Source organism: Heliangelus exortis, chromosome 14, assembly GCF_036169615.1.
Source record: "Heliangelus exortis chromosome 14, bHelExo1.hap1, whole genome shotgun sequence".
Taxonomy (NCBI): domain Eukaryota; kingdom Metazoa; phylum Chordata; class Aves; order Apodiformes; family Trochilidae; genus Heliangelus; species Heliangelus exortis.
Window position 1 is genome coordinate 11,952,511 of NC_092435.1, and position 23,080 is coordinate 11,975,590.

The following is a 23,080-nucleotide window of genomic DNA, read 5'->3' on the forward strand; positions in this document are numbered from 1 at the left end:
TTTTCGTCCTGATGGAATTACTGCAGCTCGGATCAGAGGCAGCTGCAGTTGAGTTTCCCTGAAGAAAGACTCAGGCTAGCATTTTAAGCATTTATCAGCCCAAGACTATAAAATTCTACAGTTCCCCAGGCCTGAGAAGCAAAATACAGTAACTGAGAAGTGCACATAGCTTTTCAATAATATAATATGATTAGTAGCCCCCTATAACTCTACAAGACTAATTTCACTGGAACAATGTTCAAAATCACTTAAATATTAGCAGACAGTAATTCTAAAATTAATTACAGATGCCAAACATCCACTCAAACATCTCATCACAACCTCTGAGATCAGCATGGGAAACTCAACTGTTGAAAAAGAGCCCTGAGAAGTTTTCCTACCTAAATATTCAGGTGCTTTTTTCATCTTTTTTTGACAACATGTTCTGTTGACTCCCTTTACAGAAAACAGCTTTATCAGCAGTTATGACATCTCATAATCTATGTCCTTTCATTTTGTCAAAACCAATTTTTTTGTCCAATATGATTGTCACTAATAATAGTTTTTAGTTAACCAGAATTATTTCAACAGCAAAACGTTCCCCTGAAATGATTCACTGTGGGTGTAGAAATATGTTTTAGAAATAGCAAATGTACCGTTATCACAACACAAGAAGATTTTTTTTTTCTTACCACCTTTTCAAAAAGATACTTAAACTTCTTCCTCAATTTCAGCTTTTGGTCCTGCAGAGCAGCAAAAAACTATTTGTGCTTAAAAATGTGAACAAGCTTTGCTGAATTGTGGTATAAGTAACTGAGTGATTCTAAACTCTGCAGATGGTACCCAGACACCTTCTTTGGCCAGAGACATCAGTCCCATGGAATTCCAGGAAGTGATGCCTGTTTTGGGAATGATTTCTTTAGGACCCACAAGGCCTTGCAATTCATATGCCAAAAATGTCTCAAATAACTCTTCAAAATCATAGTGTTGGATATTTTCCTTGAATTTCACAGACAAAATAATTTGCATGGGAGAAAAAAAAAATTAAAAAAAAACCAAACCAACCCTAACAACAATTCTAAACTACTGAGACTTGAGCTTTAAATTGTTTTTATTGCAAGCAATACTGAAAGAACAGCAGCTCCTCTCATGCACAGGAAGCCCTGGCAGACAAAGGGTTACCTTCTATGTGTCTTCAAACCACAAAGTCTCATCTAACAGAGCTAAGGAAAAGGAGCCTTTGCTCCCTGAAATCGTAACAGAAATTGATATAGCAGAAAAGTTACTAATTTGAACTGAGTCTAATAACAGGGGGTAGATAAAGTGCAACTGTTGCTACAGAACAGCGTAAGGAAAAGGATTTCCTTCGACTTCTGAACAGGTCTGCTCTGGGATACTGGGTCAATCCATAACCTAATGCTCAGCTAATTCCAATATTATTGGCTTTTGTTCTGCTTCAGTCACAATATTCCAGACAATATAGGAGATCTAGATAGAAAATCCTATAGGAAAACTATGGAGTCAATTAAAAAACGGAGTGCATTTCAGCTGGGAGCTAAATTCCTCCCCTAGTCAGGTGGCAGGAGATGCTGGGCAGAGAAGCAGACTCAGTGACTTTGTTCAAGAAGTCTCTGAAGTTCTGCAGGTAGCCCAGAACAGCTCATCACACATCACCACAACCAGAGAGCCAGATCTGCTACCTGCACTGCAACAAACACACTCCAGGTACAAACCAGGTGGAAGTGGTACACTCTGATCTGGTAATAACTCACATTTCCCTTGCCAGACAGACAGGGTAAAAGACACTGAGAAATCATGTTCTTACACCTCAGGGATTTTGTTAAGATATCTAGTGACATTATTTTGAGAGAGATTTGGGCAACCAGGATGTGCCACAAAATAAGATTGCTTAAAAGAAGAAGTCATTTCTGTCTGAGCAGAACAGTGATGACAGATGATCCCTCTCTGACAAGCATGGATCGAAGTCCTTCTGCACAGACATCTGTGACAAATTCACCTTCCATTTTAACTCCATAGTTCACTTTTATTTTAAATCAACAAGGCACCCACATAGCAAGCTTCACAAGTATATTGCTGTGAGTCTTTTAATCTCCAGGTCACTAACTGGCCCAATGCTCATATTGCCTTAACAATTCATACAGGTAATGCAGGCAGCACATCCAAACATGCTGCTATTAGCATCAACAGCTGCTGCCAACCAGCAAAGGCAACACAGCCCTTCAGAGGGTTTATAAATTACCCATTGATCTGGTCTCACAGCACAGCAGCTATATACAGGTTGGCTTCTCTCTGTCCACACAGACTCTGTCAGCTGGAGCACTGGCTTGTGAGTGGGTAACTGGGCAGCTACCAGAAGGGAGTGAAATCACATGGTAAGGGCTGTATATCACTTGCTGCTATTTTCCTTGATTTACATCATAATTTTAAACAGAATAAAAATTTTATAGTGTAGTTTCCATCAAGGAATGTGAAAGAGGTTGGTAAATAACTCCTCTGTTCCTCATCACTCCCCTTGGCAGATAGGGGAGCTACTACCAAACAGGAAAGCATCGACAAGGTGCAAAGGAACAAAGTGATGCAGCCAGCCTAGGACAAAGCTCCTTTCATCCAGGGAGTGTCTCTTTTACAGGGCAGGACCATCCTCTGTACAGCTATTGTGCTCCTGCAGAATCCCAAAAGCCCAGCAATAACCTGTGAACGATCCCACTTCTATTGCAGGGCTGAAATACTTGCCTCAAGGAAGCTGCCAGCCTTTACCTGAGACTAAGAACCAAATATCCTTCCTGCAGACCTTGCACTAGTTCTTCAGTGATTTGATGCTACAAGCCAGGCCATCACCTCAGCCCAGTTACAATACTCCTGACTTGGAATAAGAAACAGGCCCTGGAAAAAAGGATGTGGAAAGACGCAAATATTTTCCCAGGTAAAAGGTGAATCAGGGCCTCTCCTCCCCACCTATGGTGGTTTTTTCCAGCATCACCAAACAGCAACAGAGAAGGCACGGGGAAGCCTTCAATTTAAAGATGCTAACAACCAGCTATTGCTTGCCTCCCACTGACTCACTCCCAGGCATAAACAGAGGCAGAAAGCTACATTAAGGTACACAGAAGACAGGGAGATGATGTCTCTGCTCACTGCACTGGGGGTTGGACTAGGTGACCTTTAAAGGTCTCTTCCAACTCAAACCATTCTGTGACCCTATGACTTTCCATGCAGGATGGACTTGATGATCCTGATGGGTCCTTTCCAACTCTGCATATACTATTTTATGATTCTATGTTCACCAGAAGCTGAGGCCAAGAAGAAGTGCAGTGGCCAGCAATGAGTTTTAAAAAAACTTGGGATAATACAACCTGATCTCAAAATAATAACCCATAGCCACAGGTAGCCTCAAAGAAGTACAAAGGATCACCCTGCTTCTGGGGCTTAGCAGTGAGGCAAAAAAACATGCTCTGAAACCAGCTGAGCTGAAACTAAAAAGCCATCCTCCTCTGTGGTCTGATCTTCCCCCCTTGACTCCAAGGTACAGCACACAAAGAAGAGGCCACCAGATGCCACAGCAGCACACAAACAATACCTGAGCCTCATCCAAATGCCACTGTGCTGTGAGTACTGCTGGCTAAATCCAACAGAAGGAAAGATTGATCAGAACCTGTACATGTATCCATTCATTCATCCAGGAGTCCAGCACAAACAGAGCTGCCAAGAATAAAACAAGTGCTAGGACTCTATGTCCACATTGATGGTGTGAAGTGCTGTGGGGAACTGCAAAAGCAATAAGATTATTTCTGACACTGCATGATTTCAAAGCAAGTGGAGATTTCCAACTTAAACAAGCTGTGCTCACACTTGTGTTAGTTCATTCCATTTCTACTTCCTGTCTTGTTTTTCTTTTGCTCACACATGTTTATGATCCCTTCACAAGAGACTGGAGCAAAAAGTAATTGCAGTCTAAGCTACTTACTTCATACCCCATAAAGAACAGGATGCTGAAAGGAAGCCAAGTTTTTGGGCACACTGTGAGAACCCTGAATCCCCTCTCCCAAAACAGGAAAAAAAAGCAGGAGCTAAAATGAGCTAAAATCTTTCTTGAGAGAAGGATTCAAAGACAGAACTTTACCAAAGTGCTTTCACTGTATAGGTACAGTTTAGGTAGCACTTCCACCTCTAATACTGAAATTTTTCAAGTCACAGGCCTTCTGAGTCCTACTCACAAAAAAAAAAACACCACCAACAACAAAAAGTTCTTATTGCATCTCCATATAGTTGTAGATTATTTTGTAAGATCACTGATGATCTTCAATCTTCCTTTTGCATATGGTCAAGGATAAAAATTCTGGGTTTGGATTTGTTTTGTAAAGTGCCATATATAAGGCACTGTATAAATAAAACATCATAAAGGGAATGCAACTGCAATCATCCAAGTTTTTTGGGAAACACCTGAGAGTAATACCATGGAACCAGCAATCAGGCACTCAGTATATAAAAAGAGCTGGTATTTAGCCCTGGTCTGCAGTGCTTAAGTATAATTCCACATGGAACTTAGCAGCATGTGCTGGCACTTAGAACTAAAACCCTCTGAGCTGGTTTGCACAGGCCTCAGTCACTTGTGCCAGGAGTGAAGGAAATTAGATTTCAGATGCCCTGTTGTGCCCAGGAACCCTCTCTGCTCCCTCCTCCCCACCTGAGGCAGCAGTACTGTACCTGTACTAACACGGCTCTCTGTGGTGCTGGGGTGCAAGGGCTGGAACTGCTGCCAGAGCCCATCCTGGGGTGTGCTGGGGGTTCCTGCCCCAGCAGGGCAGCCTGGATGCTGTCGCTTCTCTTTTTTCGGTCCTCAGCCTGAGAAGGAGAAAAGCAGCAGCACGTTGCACACTGAGCCTCAGGCTTCACAGCTCTCCAACAGCAGCACTGTGGACACCACCTCTGAGGGACCTCCCTGTTGGGGAGAGGCCAGCTCTGGCACAATGTGAACCATTACAACCTCTCCATTTGCAATCCTTCCTTTTCCATCAAATTTCCAAATTGCAGCAAGGAAAAGGGCCCGAGTTGCCATCTGCTGTGTTCTAGGCCATCCTGTTTGCAGCAGGCTGGGATTTTAGCTGGGAGGAGTCATCTGTCTGTATCTACTTATCTTTGACAACAAGCAGCCTGTTTTGCTATGCATTTATTACCCCATTCTACAGCGCTGACACTACTGTGTGTCACTTTCTACTTTAGAACACTTTTAACACTTTGTTACTATGTTATCTGCATTATGAAAAAGACTGAGGAACATAGCCTAGAAGTCATAAAGGTCCTTTCACTTCCTGAGGGTATTGCTTATCCTGTGGTTTTGACCCCACTGCTCATTTCAGTTCCATTCAACATGACTAATTCCCATTCTCTAGTGTAAATCTTTAGCATATCTTCTGATTCAGCAGCCTAGAAGCAGCTCTACACAGGAAAGAGATTAATGCCACAAAAACACCCAGTTATCTGTGTCTGGGTGAGCATTCTTAATGGTATCTCTCACTGCATCTGGTGGCACCTATGTCAGGAAGGTAAGCAGATTCTTAACACAGTCTAGGAAATTGCTGAGGAGATGGAAAACAATTCCACTTAGCCTCACAGATCTCAACTGGGGAAAAAAAAAGACACACACACCAAACAAAACAAAAAAAAAACAAAACCACACAAAAACCTTATTAAAACAAACAGCCACGGCCCAATACCATGAAATTCTATCCCCAGTGAACTCATTTCTAGTACTACTCTTGTGGCCTGATTTTCATTACTTGCAACTCCTAATAATGAAAGGCAAGTTTTACCATAAGCAAAAAGGAAAATAAAAAACCTAAAAATTATAATCTACTTACTACCTCTGTGCCCAAAGGGTGCTTGCATGTAAGATATAAGCCAGATGCAAACCCCTTCAGTTGACACTTCAGGCTCTCAGAACTGATGCTAGCTCCTACCCAGATACAGAACTAGTGCAGTGTTAAGCCCGAGCCAGGAGTCCTGGTCTCTCAGCTCTATCTGACAGAGGTCACATCTGCACACACCAGAGGAAACCTGCCCTGACCTGCCTGACACATGATGAACACAGTGGCAATGACAAGAAACTCCCCAAAAAGTGTCCTGGGGCCCTAAACATTAAGCCTGAGGCTTTGGAGGGTATCATGGTTTTTTGTTTGCAGCAATAATTCTGGAAAGTTTTTGTGTATCAGTATTTGGTCTTGCAAATGTACCTCTTTGCTCATGCTACTTGATGGAGGATGTGCTGCTGAACTTGAACTCTTGGAAGGCTCCTTCTTCCTCTGCTTGTGGTCATGCTGGAGAGACAACAGCTGTGTCTGATCTTTGGGGAGAGTTCGATGCACCTTCCTGCTGTGTGGCACATCTTCCACCTTCTGAAAGCAAAGAGTGAGGAACCTCAGCGAGAGTGATGCCTTGGAGAACAACCAAGCTGACAGCTGGAAAAACTGTCCCTTCAAAGAAGAAAGCAAGCACAATTCCAGCACAGCTGACAAAGATCCACAATCCTGAGCGACAGGAAGCATAAAGTGACCCCAAACACTTAAAGTGACCCCTGTTTGGCTTTTCATAAAACACATCAGAAAATCTTAGTTAGTCTTTTTTAGTTTTCTAAACCCAGAAGGCTTTAAATTAAACACTTCTTCTTTCTGTTTCATTACATAACAGCTCACTGCTGAAATGTTAGAAGAACACCGTAGCCAAGGTATCAGACCTGACAATGAGACTTCAGTATTAAAATAAACCTCTGCTCCATTTTTATTTATGAAAAAGAAATGGTGTGGCTACAACCCAAGCAAAAACCAGTGTTTTAAGAGCTTAGGTTGGAGTTGATGCTGGAAGCTTTCAAGGTAAAGATATTTTAAAACAGGTGACTGAAGGCCATTCCAGCATGGAGAAATGGGAGGGCAGAAGTGGGAGTGACAGTGTCATTGCTGCAGATAAGGAGGATGACTCAGTATCACGAAGTTAACTCCAAAGAAGTCCAAATCAAAGAACAAGTAAATGCATTTAAGAAGCCCCTCTCTGGTCCATGACTCAGAAGATGAGAACACTCTCAGGGACCTGAGAATGACATCAACTCCTAAAACAGGGAGCTGCAAATTGCTGTCAGCAAACACTCTTCATACCTGCTTCTTTTCTGATTTCCTCTGCCCGTCTACTATGAACTGTTCATCTTCCACAGCCCTTTTGTCTTCTTTACACCTCTCCTCCTTCCTCTGAACTTCCAGCCACCTCTGCTCACACTCCTGCTGCCTTCGCAGCTCCAGCTCTCGCCTCTGATGCTGGAAGAGAGCCAGGGAATAACATTGCTTGTATTACTTTACTTCTGTACCCACCAATTACCTATGCCAGTGTTCATTAATCACAAAGCCCATTCCCTGCTCTGCAGTCACTAACAGGGGACATCCACTACACCAGGCAGCAGGAGACAGCCACAAGCTGCCACCACAGTGTCTGCCAAATCTGAAGTGAAACCTTGGCCCTTTTGGCAGCCAAGGGTGGATTTGCCATTCATTTAAGCCATCATGTGAGATCTCTGTGATGGCTGGAAGCTGATCTAATGATAAATTTCTTCCTGTCATTTTGAGAAGGAAGGGCTTTTCCAGAGTCCCCCTGGTTTTGCTGGAGCAGCACTATGCTTCACAAATGCCAACTCCAGTGTGTTTGCACAATGCTTGAATATTAACATATACTCATAAGGAGAGACACACTGGTGATTTAGCAATGCCTCCAATCCACAGCATGTCAGACAGCTGAAAAGGCAGCAGCCACATTGTAACAAACAGAAGCACATGGACCAGGGACTGGACAGACTGAATCAGGCAATGCACATGAGAAGGAAATCAGGATCTCATTCCTTCCCTAGAAGTGTTCAGGGCCAGGTTGGATGGGGCTTGGAGCAACCTGGTCTAGCAGGAGGTGTGCCTTCCCATGCCAGGGGTTTGCATTTAGATGATCTTTAAGATCCCTTCCAATCCAAACCAGTCTGTGATTCTATTGATCCCATCTGCCTGGGCTCCCATTGCCAAAGTCAAGCAAAAGGCCCTTCCTCTTCCACTCCCAAAGCTCAGTGCAAGCTATCAGCAGGAAAAGGACAGAGCCCATTTAAAATAAATTAAAAATCCTTGTGTTCAAAAGTGATACAGTTCTCCCAAGCCTAAAGACTACAGTCCAGATTGTGCTGACAACCTAACCCATCCCTCTTGCCTTTCCAAGCTTCTCTCTACAGGCACACTTTTTTTGTTTCTGATGAGACACGAAGCAGTAATACAAGCCAGTCCCTACATCTTCCAGCCTCCTCCTCTGCTCTTTCTGCTGCTCAATCCGTTTCTGTCTCTCTGTCAGCAGCTGCTTCTTGTATTTCTCCTGGTCCTTCAGCTGCTGCTGCTGGCGGTGAGGGTCAGAGCGGTTTTTGTTCTCCTGCTGCAGCCTCAGAAATTCACGACGCAGAGTTGACTCCCCTGGGAGATTAACTATGGAGCTGAAACAGAAGTGAGGTTTCTACATGACTAAACAAAACATTAAAGAGAGAATACAAGGTGCATTGGGAATTGCTGGTTTTCCTGTGTGAGGAAATTAGGAGGTTCCAATAATCTCCAGCGCGTTTGCTACGCATCTGCACTCGCTGTGCTACGAAACAGCCTGAAGCTGATTACTGGGTCCTTCATTTGAGAGTTTCCTCCCTATTGCAGGGGAACTAATAAGTAGCTTATTACAGACATCTTATACTCAGCAATTACATTTGACAGCTACCAAATAGTTAAAGCTACCAGGGGGGATATGGGAGACAGGGATTCAGAGCAAGTTTGGAAAGCTGTTCTGGCTGAGAAGAGCTGCCTTCAATGAGAACACTTCGGGCAGCCAAATTATCTATTCCAGTAATAAAATTAACCTTGGTTCCCCTTCATCTTCATTCAGGTCATCGTCTTCCTCCTCACTTCCACTGTAATCATAGTCCGTTTCTTCTAAAAAAAGAGAACAATAAACAAACCCCTGTGGAGGATGCTGATGTTTCAGATAGGATCTTGAACTTTGTTTCTGAGTGCTCAACCTGAACTACACACAGCTCAGCAGGAATTTAAAAGCCACAGGTTGCACTGAGAGGCTGAGGGAGGTAAGATATCCGTGTACATAATTCATAATCTAGTTCAGATAAAGTTTAAGGGCAGCCCCTGTACACACTCCCACCTTTTCTCTTGACTGGCTTGTATTGGTTTTGCAAAACTGACCTATTTTCAAAAACCTGAAATAAATTAGGCTAAACCCACAGAGAAATCCAACCCTTATAACAACACCAGTGAAGAAGCTCTTCAGAAAGAAATTCAGATAGGACATAGAAGATTTTACTGCCCTTCTCTATTGCATACTTGTTGCATGGCTAAGATGAGGCCTCCAGTAAATCCATGTTTCCTTTTGTATTAAAGTAATAATTAAAAACAGAAACACGGATAATAAATTAATCCTTGTTTTAGGACAGCACTTCAGAAGAACCTGATGCACACTTGTAACTTCTCCTCAAGACTATTGTGAAGGCAGTTTTTAAGGAATAATTTTAAACTGGCCCTACTCTGTATTGGTGTCTAGAAAGCATGCTAAAGAGGGATAATTTATTTCTTTTAGTCACTATTTTGAGGTGTACAGTCTGGTAATTCCACAGTAGTCTCCCTTTCAGGGAAGCTTTGATTAAAAATTGCATCTTTCATGTCAAAATATAAGTATCTATCAAGAAGTGATTTTATCCTTGCATTTTCCCCTGTCCCCAGGGGCATTTGTTAGAAACTGTAGCTTGCTGTATTTCCATTCAAATGTGCTTCTGTACCCAAAAGAGAAAATTACATAGAGATGTAACTTTTAAATCAAATAAATGAGGAAAAGACAGATGAACTAAAAGACTAGGTAGTAAACATCTGTAAAGTACTACTTAGATACTCAAGAAAGTAGGGACCTAGACTTGACTTGGACTCCTCGCTCATGTTGCCACAAGAATTCCTCTCAGTGAATCAGGGTCAGTCTCAGTCAGCCTCCAAAGACTTTAGCACTTCATCAATGATCTGGGCTTTGGCAAAGAGATCTTCAAAATGGCCCCACTGTTATCAAGGACAATACTTTCTCACAGTTCCCCTGGCTCTAGTATTTCAGTTGCATCTGCCATGTATTTTGCTGCCAAAATTGGAAGACGACCTATGCTCTCTAATGCCTTAAATTCTCTATTTGCCATGTTACCTTTTTCTCCTTTTTTCTTTCTGGTCCTGTCCAGGTGGTCTTTCAGCATGATGCGCACTTGCCGTTCGTTCTGCATGTCCCGGATGAAGGAATGCTTCAGCAAGGTGTCCGTGGATGGGCGATGCAGGTAATTTTTGACAAGGCAGCTTTCAACAAAGTTTAAGAACTTCTTTGACCTGAAAAAGATAGGAAAGCAGAGGAAAACAGTAATCCTTTCAACTTGGAAAGCACTGAGTTTGCAAGGTTTCCTTTTGCGCTAAAGCTGGGGGAGAGTCTTAGCACCGGTGTTTCTCCTCAGACCAGTGCAGTGCTCCGGACAAACCCCACACCCCTCACTGCAGTTGCTGGATTTACCTCTAGATCAACAAACCCAGTGCAACTCCTTCAAAAACTCCCCCACCCTTTTGATATGGTGAGGATTTTCTTTATACGTTTCATTGAAATTGATTCTCTGGAGGCCATGGTGACTGCCATTAGTCCCACAATGTCCATGCAGTCTTCTGACAAACCCTGACCCAAGAAGCCCACCTAAGCCTTGCCTGTACTGCAATTTCAAGGCACCCCTGCCAAAATCTAGCAACTGCAATGACTGCCACAGCTTAGGTAGAGCTCAAAACAAAAGTCTTTCTTCCTGAAGGCAAACTACATCTTCACCTGTGGCTTAACCCTGTGCTGGAAAGACCTTAGGAACAACTTCAGAGATCACTCTAGGACTTAATTAGACAAGACAGCTCAAAATTCTCCTAAGCCAAATGCAGCAAAATACAGGTTTTTACACATCTCTTTACCATTTTCTGGATTTCAGCTTTGGGGGTGGGTTCCGTGGGATGAGGAAGAGTGCTCTCATAGGGTGCATGTCACACAGGGCTGCAAAGAAAACCACAAGCTATTGAAGGGTGAATGTTCCCCTCCTGTGTCCCTTCCAAGGCCTGACCAGGCTGACCCAGCTGGGCCAGGAGTCTGGCTCTCCCAACAGAGAGGAACAAACACTCCCACTTCCAACACTACAGCATCCGCTGCAGAACCACATCATTAGTCAATGAAATTCACACTACAGCCAAGTAATGAAGTCTCTGAGTACACAGAAATCTCTCACACAATATGCTGTTATTCTCAGCTAGAAGAGATTTGAAAAAAGGTTGCCTGGTAGGAACAAGTACAATTTTCTTCATATTTTTTTATATATAAGGCTTCAGAATACATAAAAAAGCTCCCTTTTCTAACACATCCAAGTATGTTTTCATATAAATAGAAGTGAAAGTTGAGACTGAAATACTTACTAGTTCATTATGTCTGACTTATGGTTCAGATAAATGAGAAGCTAAATTTTAACCAAACTCCTTCATGGCATAAGAGGAATTGCAGGATGAAGAAAACCCAATGTAAAGCAGAAAGCTCATAAATTGTGGCGCCAGCACAGAGCACGACTGAGCACACATTTAATCTGCTCTGCTCCAGGACTCTGAGCAACATTGTTACCCAAACTGCAGCAGCTTTACTCATGCATTCAGACATTGGTTTCTCTCCAGCCCAATGTATCTCTCTTTAGCGTTACTGCTGTGCAAAGCTGAACAAAGAACTCTGCAGAAAGTAAACATCTCATCTCATCTATCCCAGGCATTTTGTAGGGAATTACACGTGTGCTTCATCTGTCACGGGGACAGATGGACACCAAGGGTCAGAGATCTTCCTGCACAAAGCAGAGCTACTGAATGAGAACTGAAAGGGGCTATATGGAGGCTGCCTTACAATATGAAGGTGTTCAGCAGTAATTCTCTTAACAGGAATGGACTTACAGCTTTACAGAATCAGTAAGAGTGAGAAGACTGTGGTCTGGTGAAGCATTTGCTGCCTTTTATTGCTGTCTCTGCTTGCATCCCCCTGACACTCATTCTCACATCTGGGCTCTGTTTTTGACTTTTTCTCTTGTATTTTCACTAGGATGTGATACAGTGGGAATGGAGATAGAAAAAGTCTGGTATCTAGCTATGGGTCTCAGATACTGTTGTATTACAGTCAACAAAACACAGTGCAATAGAATATAGTTCATAGAATTTCCCTGGCAAAACGAATGAAAATACCAAACACAAGTGTCAGGAAGAATTGGCATGCAAAGCTACCAAGTCTCTCTCAAAGGGAGCTCCCCATGGGCCCATGTCTCAGGACAAACCTTCAGTTAAGCTGAAGCACAGTGTCTGAAAGTCCTCCTGAACTCCACCTTGCTCCTGAGTGCTTCTGAAAACCAAGCCTGACAGGACAACAACTAATTGTGTTTTTTACAAACAGCCTAAGTACTCTCAAGCTCAGGCCAGAGTATAATTTATTTCATCTCCTCTGCTCTCAGCAGTGACCAGATAACCCACCACATCTGCTTCATGGATGATGGGACAAAGCAACTGATATTCCACAGAAACCAAATTGCACGAGGTCTCTGCATCCACCCTGGGGCCACCCACCTTTGCCTGGAGGCTGTGCAAGGCTGACTGGGAAGTGAAGGGGAAAGCTGGCAGGAGAGGACAGGCTGTAAAACCTGCTCTCAGGCTGAGCATGTGGACATGGACCCAAGCTATTACATGAACCAATACAGTATTCATCTCAAAATCTAGGAGAATCAAGTCAGTCCTAGGGTAAGCACACAGCCTAGCTTCTCCTGCTGCCTTTTTTTGTGTGTGTCCTAAACCTACAGCAACACTTGTTAATTTTTCTGCTAACACATCAATCACTCACAGACAGCAAAGTGATGCTAACAGAAGAAAAATAAATTGTTTCCCAAGGAAATGAATGCAAGGAATTAAAATACGAGGTCTTAAAGGGTCTAAAAGGAAGAGGAAAGTGAAAAAGCTCAAATGACAGTAAGTCACAGATTATTTCTAAAGATACAGCCAGACCACAATTTTGCACATCTGTGCATTAGCCAAGCATGAGTTATTTTTACCACAGAACATGTTGATGAACCACAGACACCCCCCTCTTTATACCAAATCACTTACGAGGAGCTCCTTCGGCCATTTCAATAGCAGTGATTCCCAGAGACCAGAGGTCACTCTGCAGGAAAAGACACATTGCACATTCAGTTGTTTGCTTTCTTTCTTTTTTTTTTTTTCATTGTTTGGTTTGGTTTTGGTTTTGGTTTTTTTTTGTGTGTTTGTTTTTACAGTTTCCCTAGGTTTCTCCTGGATCAGGTTGTTTTAGCTGGAATGACAAACATTCTGCTCCCTCCCATTCCCTACTGAGCTTTTAGGAAATGTGCTAATAGCCAGAAGCTTCCCCTTTCCCATGCAACTCTGAACAGCTGATTCATCATTTAAGCAGCCAGTCTCAAAATGTAGACCTTCTGCATTCTAAAAAAAACAAGAGCCAGAATATAGCAGTCAGTGTTTAAATGTATCTTAAATCTTTTAAACTGTTTTCATGAGGCAGTGAGACACAGAAGTGCCTCATCCCCCTGCTCCAAAAAAACTTCTTGGCCTTAATGCTTATTTCAGAGCAGTAACTGCTGAGTTCCTACATGGAAAGTTTCTGATGGAACAGAAATTATAGTCAGGTCTTGGGGGCTGAGTTTTTCTGTACACAAAGTCTCCACTCTCATATATTTGGGTACATGAAATGGTACAAAATCTGACATATGAAGTCAGATTTACACCACAGTACAGGTTCACTTAGAGTGAAGTGTCCTTTATCAGCTTACCTGGATGCTAGGGACAGGGGTTTGATCATGGGAAATAAATTGGAAATGCTACCAGTGAGCATAAAAACTTAACAGCTTTCCACTTGATTAATCATGTGCATTATTTTAGCAGGTTTTGTGTCTGAATGTAGCCAAATGAGAGGCAAGTGACCAAACCAACTTGCTGGGCTTCTCTAAATCTATCTTTTACAAAGGAAGTGATAGATGATAAACCTTCAAAGAGTAGAAGCAATACTGGGTTATCTGCAGAGCAGCTCATACCCAGCCTGGCACCGTAACTAAATCTGACTCCATCAACAGAGCCTTCTCAGTCCAGCTGCTCTGAACCAAGTTACACAAGTTGAAAATCAGTTCACATCATAGTTTGTGGAGGGATATGACAAAAAAAAAAAAAAAAAAAAAAAAGGTGGGAATTTGATAGATTCAGGATGTGGACTTGCTATCAAGTAAATGGCTGAAAATTAGAAAAGACTTTTAGGGGTAGTACCACAGGTTTTGGGGGTAACAGGAGAAAGAAACAGGCTACTGAGAATTTTGGTTTGGAGTTTCAAACCACAAGAGGCAGACAGGGGAAAGGGAGGATGACAGCAGCATTTGTAAAGATCAGTGCATATCTATGCATATTTATGCACATATATTTCTACTAATTTGTTATAATATTTTTATTTTTTTTTAAATCAGAGCTGCAACAGCAAAAAGTTACAGAGTGTATTCCTGCTACTTTGCTCATCATATCAGCTGTAAATCTCTGTAGAAAGAGCAGCCCCATGTCACCTTCTGAGTCACAGCACTATCTGTATCACTGCCACCAAAACCCTCCACTGATCAGTTTAAAACTATCCTCAGTAAAAAGCCATTCAGAAGCAGAAAGAAATGCATGCAGGTGATCTGTGATTAATACTGAAGGCAGAGAAACCTCAAGAATTAGGGATGCACATTTGTAATGCTTTTATCTGCTGAAAAATACACATTCTGAAGAGAAAACTGACTTGGGAGAGGGAATGAAGAGATTAATTTCTTCAGGTTTCAGTAGATTTACATGGTATGAAAAGTAAAAAAAAATCCAAGAACTTGTTGTTCATGACTGACACTCCCACAAAATAACCTCACCCTGCCAGGGTAGCACGGAAGGCCTCAACAAGGGAGAATCACAGCTGATTCAGCAGAAAAAGGAAGCAATAAGAGGTGCTTCTAATAAATATTTCTGAAGCACAGTTAAATGAGAGGGGCAAAGTAGCAGCCAAGAGAGCACCTGAACCAAGGGAATGACTGGAGGGTCACTCAGCAGATGGCTGCTCAGAAAACCATCTCTGGAAAACATCCTTCATCGTAAGTGCAGACAGACAAACGACAGCACTGCTGGAAAAAGGCCAGAGGATGATGAATAAACTTTGCAAGACTCTTTGGAACAGTATCAGAATATTATAAGGGGTAGGAGGAGAACCAGAAAAAGTGCTTGAGAGTTGATCTTGGGCTCCCCAGTACAAGGAAGTAATGGACATATTGGAGTGGAGTGGGGGCAATGAAGGTCCATAAGGATGTTTAAGGACTGGAGCTGGGGGGCTCTGAGCTGAGAGAGATGCAACTGTTCAGCCTGGAGAAGGGAAGGCTCAGGGGGATCTCACACACCTGTACAAATTCCTGATGGGAATAAAAAAGATGCAGCCAGACTTCTGAGTGGTGCCCAGTGACAGGAAAAGAGGCAATGGACACAAAGTGAAATAGAAGAAATCCCATGCCTTTACACCTCAGCCATCCTCTGGATGGTCAGAAATCATTCTGGAATGGGAATTCTCTTGCAGTCACATCCTCATAAATAAATGATGTGATGGCAATTATTGCCAATTAGCTCAGGACTCCCAGCTGAGTTCAGAGTAAAACAGCTCTATCACAGAAGTGAGCAGTTACTTGACATATTAGTATTTCAAGTATTTTTTGCACAGTTCAAGAAAGTGTATTTCGTGTGTTAACTCACAAAAAAAACCTCATAACAAAACTCCACTCTTGAAAATAGCCACACACATAAAACATTTCTGTGTATACAGCTATAGCACTGTTGAGGTTTAAAAGGAAGTCTGAACTTTGCAAATGCAGTACTTGAGCAGAATTTCAGTGACAAACTGCACATCTTGCTGCCTTTTGCAGAGTTCTAACACTTACTCTGTAATCATAGGTAGAGTCTGGGTTCTCCTCACAAGCAATGACCTCAGGTGCCATCCAATACGGTGTGCCAATAAATGTGTTTCTTCTCCCAATAGTCCTATCCAGCTGAGCACTTACACCAAAATCCACTGAAAAGCCAAGCAGAGGTAAAAAAATTAATAAAGAACTATATCTATATAGCAGAGTGTTTGCTTGCTTACTTTCACACTATTTAGAATGCCAAAACTTTGGGCTGCAATGCATAACAAATCTGAGTTCCTCCAGTACATCTTGTCCTACAGCTGAAATATAATTTCCCCCTCCCCCCCTTTTTTTTTCTTTTGACAGAGAAATCAAGTAAACAGCATACTAAATCTACCAGGCAGGTTATGGCAGACATGAATTGCTCTAGGAAGATATTACAGAATAATTTATACTTTATCTAAAGCCTGCATTGAGTAGGACTCAAGATCTTTAACTAGTATCTCAAAGGAAAAATAGTATCTACAGACAAGGCAAATTTGGCTGTGTCTAATATGGCCATTTGTGAAAGCTGGAAAGAACTATTCTACCACTTTCTTTTAAGGTGTTTGGAATAAATCCTTCTCTACATTCATACACTATCTTAGAACAAGGTGGAAAGTATACTGGCTTATTCTGATCTTAGACTCATTATAATGAGCAAATCCTGTGGTGTTCTTTGTGCTGCAAATGGTGTTACTTTCATTAGGACTTTATTGCAAAAATGGTTTTGTTCAGACATGAAGAAAGGCCCATACATCCAATAATTATGTGATTGTATTTTTCTTTGAACACACCTCTAAGAAACACTAATTGGATCCACTGGGCATAGCAGCCGAGTGCTATTCACAGAGAAGATAAAATAATAGGAAAAAGAAAGGACTGAAAGGAAAGAGCCCTATGGTTCCCATCAAGGAGCAGATTTTCTCACTTATGTTACCTCACTGCAGGTCATCTGCAAACCACAATCATTGGTACTTCTACCATTTAATGTGTCTGCTTAGCAAACCCTCTCCAGCAATAAGCTGGACCTGACCTCTGGGTGTGTGCTTCTGATGGGAAGTGTGCACACTTACACTGAGGTAGAATGGAATTGGACTGAGGAGGTCGTGGGTTTCTACCTTCTTTACTTTAAGACACACGAGTTAAATACCTCTGGAAAGAGATTTTATCATTATTTCTTTTTTTGTATGTTGTACTTAGTAAATCTGTTTCATCTTCAAAATGTTTAAATTTCTTGTCAACTATGTAAAGAATGGTAGGACCAGAACTACACAAGAGTGCAAACAAACATGAATCCCTGGATCTTGCCAGTTTTAAGAGGGAACAGTTGAAAACTAGTACATATAGAATCACAGAATGTTTAGGTATGAAGAGACCTCCAAGATCATCCAGTCCAACCTTTGACCAACAAACACCATGCAATCTGACACATTGGTTGACCTTTGATTACTAAAAGGTCTTTCCAAGGCAAAATGGAAATCCTAAATTTTTACAAACAGGTTTCTAGCACGCATATAAGGAAACTTACCCAGTTTGACTTCTGCATTTTCTGTGAGAAGAACATTCTGTCCTTTAATATCTCGATGGATGACATGGTGAGCATGAAGATGTGCCAAGCCCTAGAAGAAAACCAGACTTTCTTTTTTTCTTTCTTCTAATCATTATCACGAGTGTGGCACTGTTGCCTTTTTACACTTTTACTCTTCCCAGATTTTATTCATAGCAAAAGTCCTTTAGATATTATTAGCAACATGGAGACCCCAGTTTTGGAGAAAAGTGAGGACAGCAACAGCAAGTTTGATTGTCTTCTTTTCCCATAGGCCTGACAGTAGTGAAGCATCTCTGAAGCAAAGTGTGAAGAGAACAAGGTAGCAATATTTCAAACTTCTGGCTCAGAATCAAGGGATGCCTTCTTATAGCATGTGTTAAAAGCAAACAAGTGAGAAAGAGGAATGCAAAATGCTCTGTATGAGAACCACAGGCAGAACCTGGCTGGCCACGGTGGCTTAAATTCTGCATTCAGCAAACCCACATTCAATGGTAAATGGAGCACAAAGTTCAAAATACCACTTCAGACTTCTTTTTGAATGAAGCAGATACTGTTTTCATTCAACTAGTATTTGTAATATTCTGTCTCCTTCTTCATTCCAAAATTGCCTATGGTTGAACTAGCATAGATATAAAGGAAAACCCTGGAATAATAAATTCAAGTAAACCAGGGTACGCTTCATTTAAAATGCTTTGCCTCTCTAATATTAATGACTTCAAGCAGTGCTTTCACCCAGCTTCTCAATTTTCCAGCAGGAAACACTGTCAATCCACGTGCAACTGGGTCATTCTGTTTAGAAACAGGCATGATTAAATCCAGTCTCTTGTTTTACACCAGAATGTTGTTATGGTTTTCAGTTGAGTGAGTGTAAACCAAATGTTTTAACATCAGCTCTGGTGCAACAGAGATACTACAGACAAACAAATGAAGAGAACCTGAACAGATCATTAAGATTTTTTTTTTTTTTCCACAGACCTCTTCCCAAACTCTCCAGCTATACTTATTGCAATCTGCAGTCTAATGCCAAATACCTTTAAGAGGGCCAGTGCTCTGCTGAGCACACTTCTCAATTCCTCTGCTCCAGAAGCAAAGATTCTACTCAAGCATTAGTTTGGCATGACATTTAAATTCCAGCTCCCAGAATGCACATTTATCTTACTATTATTTAGAAAAGAAGTAAAACTCCATTACAAGGAAGACAGATCAGTAACTGTGTAATAGGTTTTGAATTTAGAATGACAGATTCCAATTTTTTTTTTTCCAGGCTATTTCACTAGGTTGCACTTGGGAATTGTTTTATCCTCTGTACTTTCCAGGAACAGAACAAAACATACCCAAACAAAACAATGAAAAAAACAAACAAAAAAAGCCCTAAGTCTGCACAGAAGGAAATGTATTCCAAATTGTCTTGGGGGATATTGCCCCACCAGGGTCACCTTTCAGATTCTGGAATGCTGTTTAGGCAACATTTCTTCTAATAATTTGGAAAAGAGCCCCCTGAATGTGTGCAGCTAAAAGAATTATGAATGGAAAGATCTTACACAGCATGAACAGCCGAAGCAATGAGCAGTAAGATCTCCAGATGTGGAGGACAGCCTTATTGAACACAGAAAATTTATTTGCTTTTCTAGATGCCCAGAATATGGACTTCCAGAAGATGGCTATTTGCCATAGGAAACAGGGATCTTCTGCTCTCCATACAGAAAATGGGTTTAACATTAGCAATAATGTCAAGCAGCCACCAGGCTGACTCTTTGGACTCCTGAGAACTCAAGGGCCACAACCCGTAAGTCCCATGGGTCAAAACCTTTAAATAATGCTCATTAGTGACCTATGTTAGCAACCAAAGGCTTGGAAAGGCCTTCTTGTTGCACATGAGCAACAGTTCTCTGTTTGCACCACTCACTCACCCTGAGAACCTCTCTGCAGATGTATGCAATCCAATCTTCCTTGAAACAGTTCCCTTTTGTCTTCTTCACCAGGTCAGTGACAGAGCCTGCACCACAGTACTCCATCACCAGCTGCAGGAAGAGAAAGGCAGCACAGCTTCACCACAGCACAGACTGTGTGCCAGCAGAGAGACCATCTGCAAACACCCACTCCACCACAGTCAAGGTGTGGCAAGCTACACACAACCTTTCTGGATGCCAAGTGACAGAAAATCTGATTTCCTGAATCACATCGCTGAATAAATAAAAAACCTCAGTAGTGCTCCTCTCCCACTGCCAGATATGGGTGCTTATTTTTTTAGAAACTACATCAGAAAAAGTAGAACTAGCAATACTAAAAACATTGGATTTTTTTCAGAATTTTAAATTTCTCATTTTGCTGCAGAGCTTCAAAAATCTTGCAGCCCCCCCAAAAAAAGGATTAATTTTTCCTCTTTGTTTATTGCCAATTCCTCTATTCTCTTTTTTATTTTCCAACTGAAAAAAAGGAGAGGGAAGCAACAAAAAAACAGAGAGGAGAGGAAGAGGACAACCTCTCTTTCATTTTATTTCAAAAATAATAAAATTACAGAAACATTTAATTTGGCGGAAAAAAAGCCCAAACAACAAATCAGAATGACAGCACAAGTCACAAGTATCACTTCATGCCCATCCTCAAAGGAAATCATAGGGGATGGAAGACATGCAGGGAGGAGCAATTTGTCTCTTTTATATGTCATTCTTCAGAAAAATGACTTCAGAGGTCCACTGAGACAGAGCCCCAGCCAAGCATACCAGAGCTCTAAAGAAGCTGTAAATCTGATGAACAGAAATGACACTAAACACTTACCCAGAGCTGATCATCTTGGCCTGCAGGACTTTTCTTTACAAATGCACCATAATATGTAGCAATATTCCGGTGATGGGAGTATTTTTTCAGCATATTTATCTCCAGCTTGATTTCCTCCTCTTCATTCTGAAGCAAAAGAAACCAGTAAGTTCCTTAGGTGGACAGAGACCCTTGAACTCTAGGGCAACCTCTGTCTTTGGAGGCTTTCAACACCCAGCTGGAACCAGCCCCCAGCAACCTGGTTTGATCCCATGGCTGACCCTATTTTGAAAAGGAGGTCAGACCAGAGACCTCCTGAGGTTCCCTCCAACCTCAGTTATCCTGTGACCATGAGTGGCAGGGAAGGACAGGCATTAAAACCCACGACTGCATCACCCTGACCCATTGGCCTAAACACTGAATTGCTAGGATTTGACCTAAAGAATCAAAAATGTTCTAATTTGGACAAAAAAAATCTCATATTGTCTTCTCAGGGGGTTAGAAAGGACCTGTTTACTTCCACATTTACAGTTTCTGTATGCAGTAATTTAGTCTTGGAGAAATTAATGAGATTCGAGCAAAAATAAAAAATACCACTAACACTCCACTACTTAAATACTTGCAAAAGCACTTAGTGCATACATCAGCCAATTTGGCTTCCCAGCCCCATGGAGGGTCTTGCTGGGAGGAAATCAAAGCCAAGAAAGAGGCAACTGCATCAACAATGGCTTCGGATCTGCTCCTTTCTTTCTGTGGTGAGGCTTTCCCACCTGGACCGTGGAATTTTTGCCCCCCTCCTGCCCTCATGCCATCAGTGAAGTCTCTGTCATGATGGGGGCTGGCACAGCCCTCAACATCTCCTCCCAGACACTAGCTCTGGTTTCCCACTCTCTTTGTTTCAGTCTCTTCAGGGAAAACATTCTCTTCTGCCCACTACAGCAGTGTGCACAATAAGACAACTAATGGAAACACAAGTTTTAACAATTACATGAGAAGGAAATGCCCTTTTTACAAAGAGAATGGCTTGATCTGAAGAGGTCCTCTCGGTGCTAGCCTGGCTGCTGTGTTTCCACCAAGAGAAATGGTGCACAATACCCAGTGAAATGCGTGCAGATTTTGCTGTCTCATTTGCTTTAGTAAGAACTAAGTGGTGCTGCAAGGTATTCTTGTACCCGTTAAAAGGAGCATGACAAAGCTAAAAATTAATTTACCTTGCTGCAAAACATCCCAGTCAGCACTTACTAGCTGAAGGGAAAACAAAGAGGCAGCAAGAACGGCTCAGCCCCACAGGACATATTTCTACACTTTTCCACTCTTTTCCAGTAGCTTTGCCATGGAAGCATTCCTCTACCCATCACAACAGACTGCTTACAAAATCACCTGCTTTGTCCTTTCTACCTGTAGCGAAACATCAAAGCCCAACAGGCTAAAGACAAGTTACCTCAAGCATATGCATATGATTTATTAAAGCAAACCACACAAAAATCATCCCCAAAGGAAGAGAAGGGATCAGTAAGATTTTCCCAGTAACATCAACCCACAGGAGACACTTAACCAGACCAAAGCCTAATTGTTTCAAGCATTAGGAAGTGGGAAATGTAAAACAACTCCACTTGAATCAAAACAAGCTATTTCAGGTTTCAGAACAGCCCCTTTGTTGAACACAGACTCTCAAGCTGCACACATTACATTAGATATTTCATTTATCTTTTGTTTGAAATTAAGAAGAAAGCAGGACCCTTAATCCTCAGCTTGGTACAGCCCTGGATGTTGTATGACTGAATTAGGTAAGGAGAAGCCCAGTGCAGCACCCGGAGTATCCAAGAGAAACCAGAGCTGACCCCCTGAGAGCATGCAGGGAATTCTCCATGAGCAAGGTCCTGCTTCTCTCTTGGCCAAAGGAAGAGGAGACATTGAGCTGACATTTTCTGGAGGAGAAACAAGGCTCTATCCCCTGTGGGACTCCAAATACTGCATGTGGAATGGTGAAAACAGGCAGGTGAGAAGTGGCAGAGAATGAGACAGAAACCACCACCCTGGACCTGACCACAAGGGCCCTGTCAGTGACAGGAGTTTCTGGTAATGGATCTTTAGGAAAGAAAGGTTGGACAACCAGAGAGAAGCCTTTCCCACCACCCTGTTGTCCCTTCTGCACCCTGCCCTCCTTCTGCTGGGGCAACCAAACTTGTGAAAGGGAAACACTAATCTTTGGTAAAGGCCTTCCCCAAATTACTCATCTCTTCAGATGTTAAGGTTTTGGGGTTTTGTAACTCTGCCCATCTGCATGAACTTTGCACCAGCACAGCCCAACTGAGAAGCTCTCCAGCTATACCCTCTGCACCAGCCTGCAGCTTTCAGCAAGTTCCCCTCAAGGGGCTGGCAGATCTCAACCACTTCCCCAGAGTGGTTGCCTCTTTTTTCAGCCCCATTAATTTACTGGATGTTGGAACTGTGCTGCCACAGCTTTTATCCAAGTACTTCCCATTTCTCTGCACTCTTGCCTCCATGTTTTCAAAACAAAGATAAGCATGTGCCTCTTTGGGAGCACAGCTGGAATACAGGTAGGCTCTTCCACACCCACCAAGAGCAAAAAGTAGCTGCACATGTGAAATGCTCCTTTCCCCCTACCAGCAACATGATCCAATTCCTTCTTTATCTCATGTCCTTAACTATTTGCT

General features: G+C 42.2%; 1 protein-coding gene across 2 annotated transcripts in view; it reads right to left on the minus strand.

Annotated features, from left to right (window-relative positions):
• NRK (Nik related kinase) overlaps window positions 1-23,080 on the minus strand; it is a 99,367-nt gene that overhangs the window by 37,725 nt on the left and 38,562 nt on the right. For both annotated transcript variants that reach the window (XM_071758041.1, XM_071758042.1), the window contains exons 4-15: window positions 20,424-20,549; window positions 19,556-19,666; window positions 17,625-17,715; window positions 16,091-16,221; window positions 13,233-13,287; window positions 11,031-11,109; window positions 10,243-10,418; window positions 8,912-8,984; window positions 8,305-8,500; window positions 7,146-7,301; window positions 6,231-6,392; window positions 4,705-4,842 (exon numbers count right to left, since the gene is read on the minus strand). In XM_071758041.1, the coding sequence (XP_071614142.1) occupies window positions 4,705-4,842; window positions 6,231-6,392; window positions 7,146-7,301; window positions 8,305-8,500; window positions 8,912-8,984; window positions 10,243-10,418; window positions 11,031-11,109; window positions 13,233-13,287; window positions 16,091-16,221; window positions 17,625-17,715; window positions 19,556-19,666; window positions 20,424-20,549 (1,494 nt within the window). The remainder of the gene's footprint in view (window positions 1-4,704; window positions 4,843-6,230; window positions 6,393-7,145; window positions 7,302-8,304; window positions 8,501-8,911; window positions 8,985-10,242; window positions 10,419-11,030; window positions 11,110-13,232; window positions 13,288-16,090; window positions 16,222-17,624; window positions 17,716-19,555; window positions 19,667-20,423; window positions 20,550-23,080) is intronic.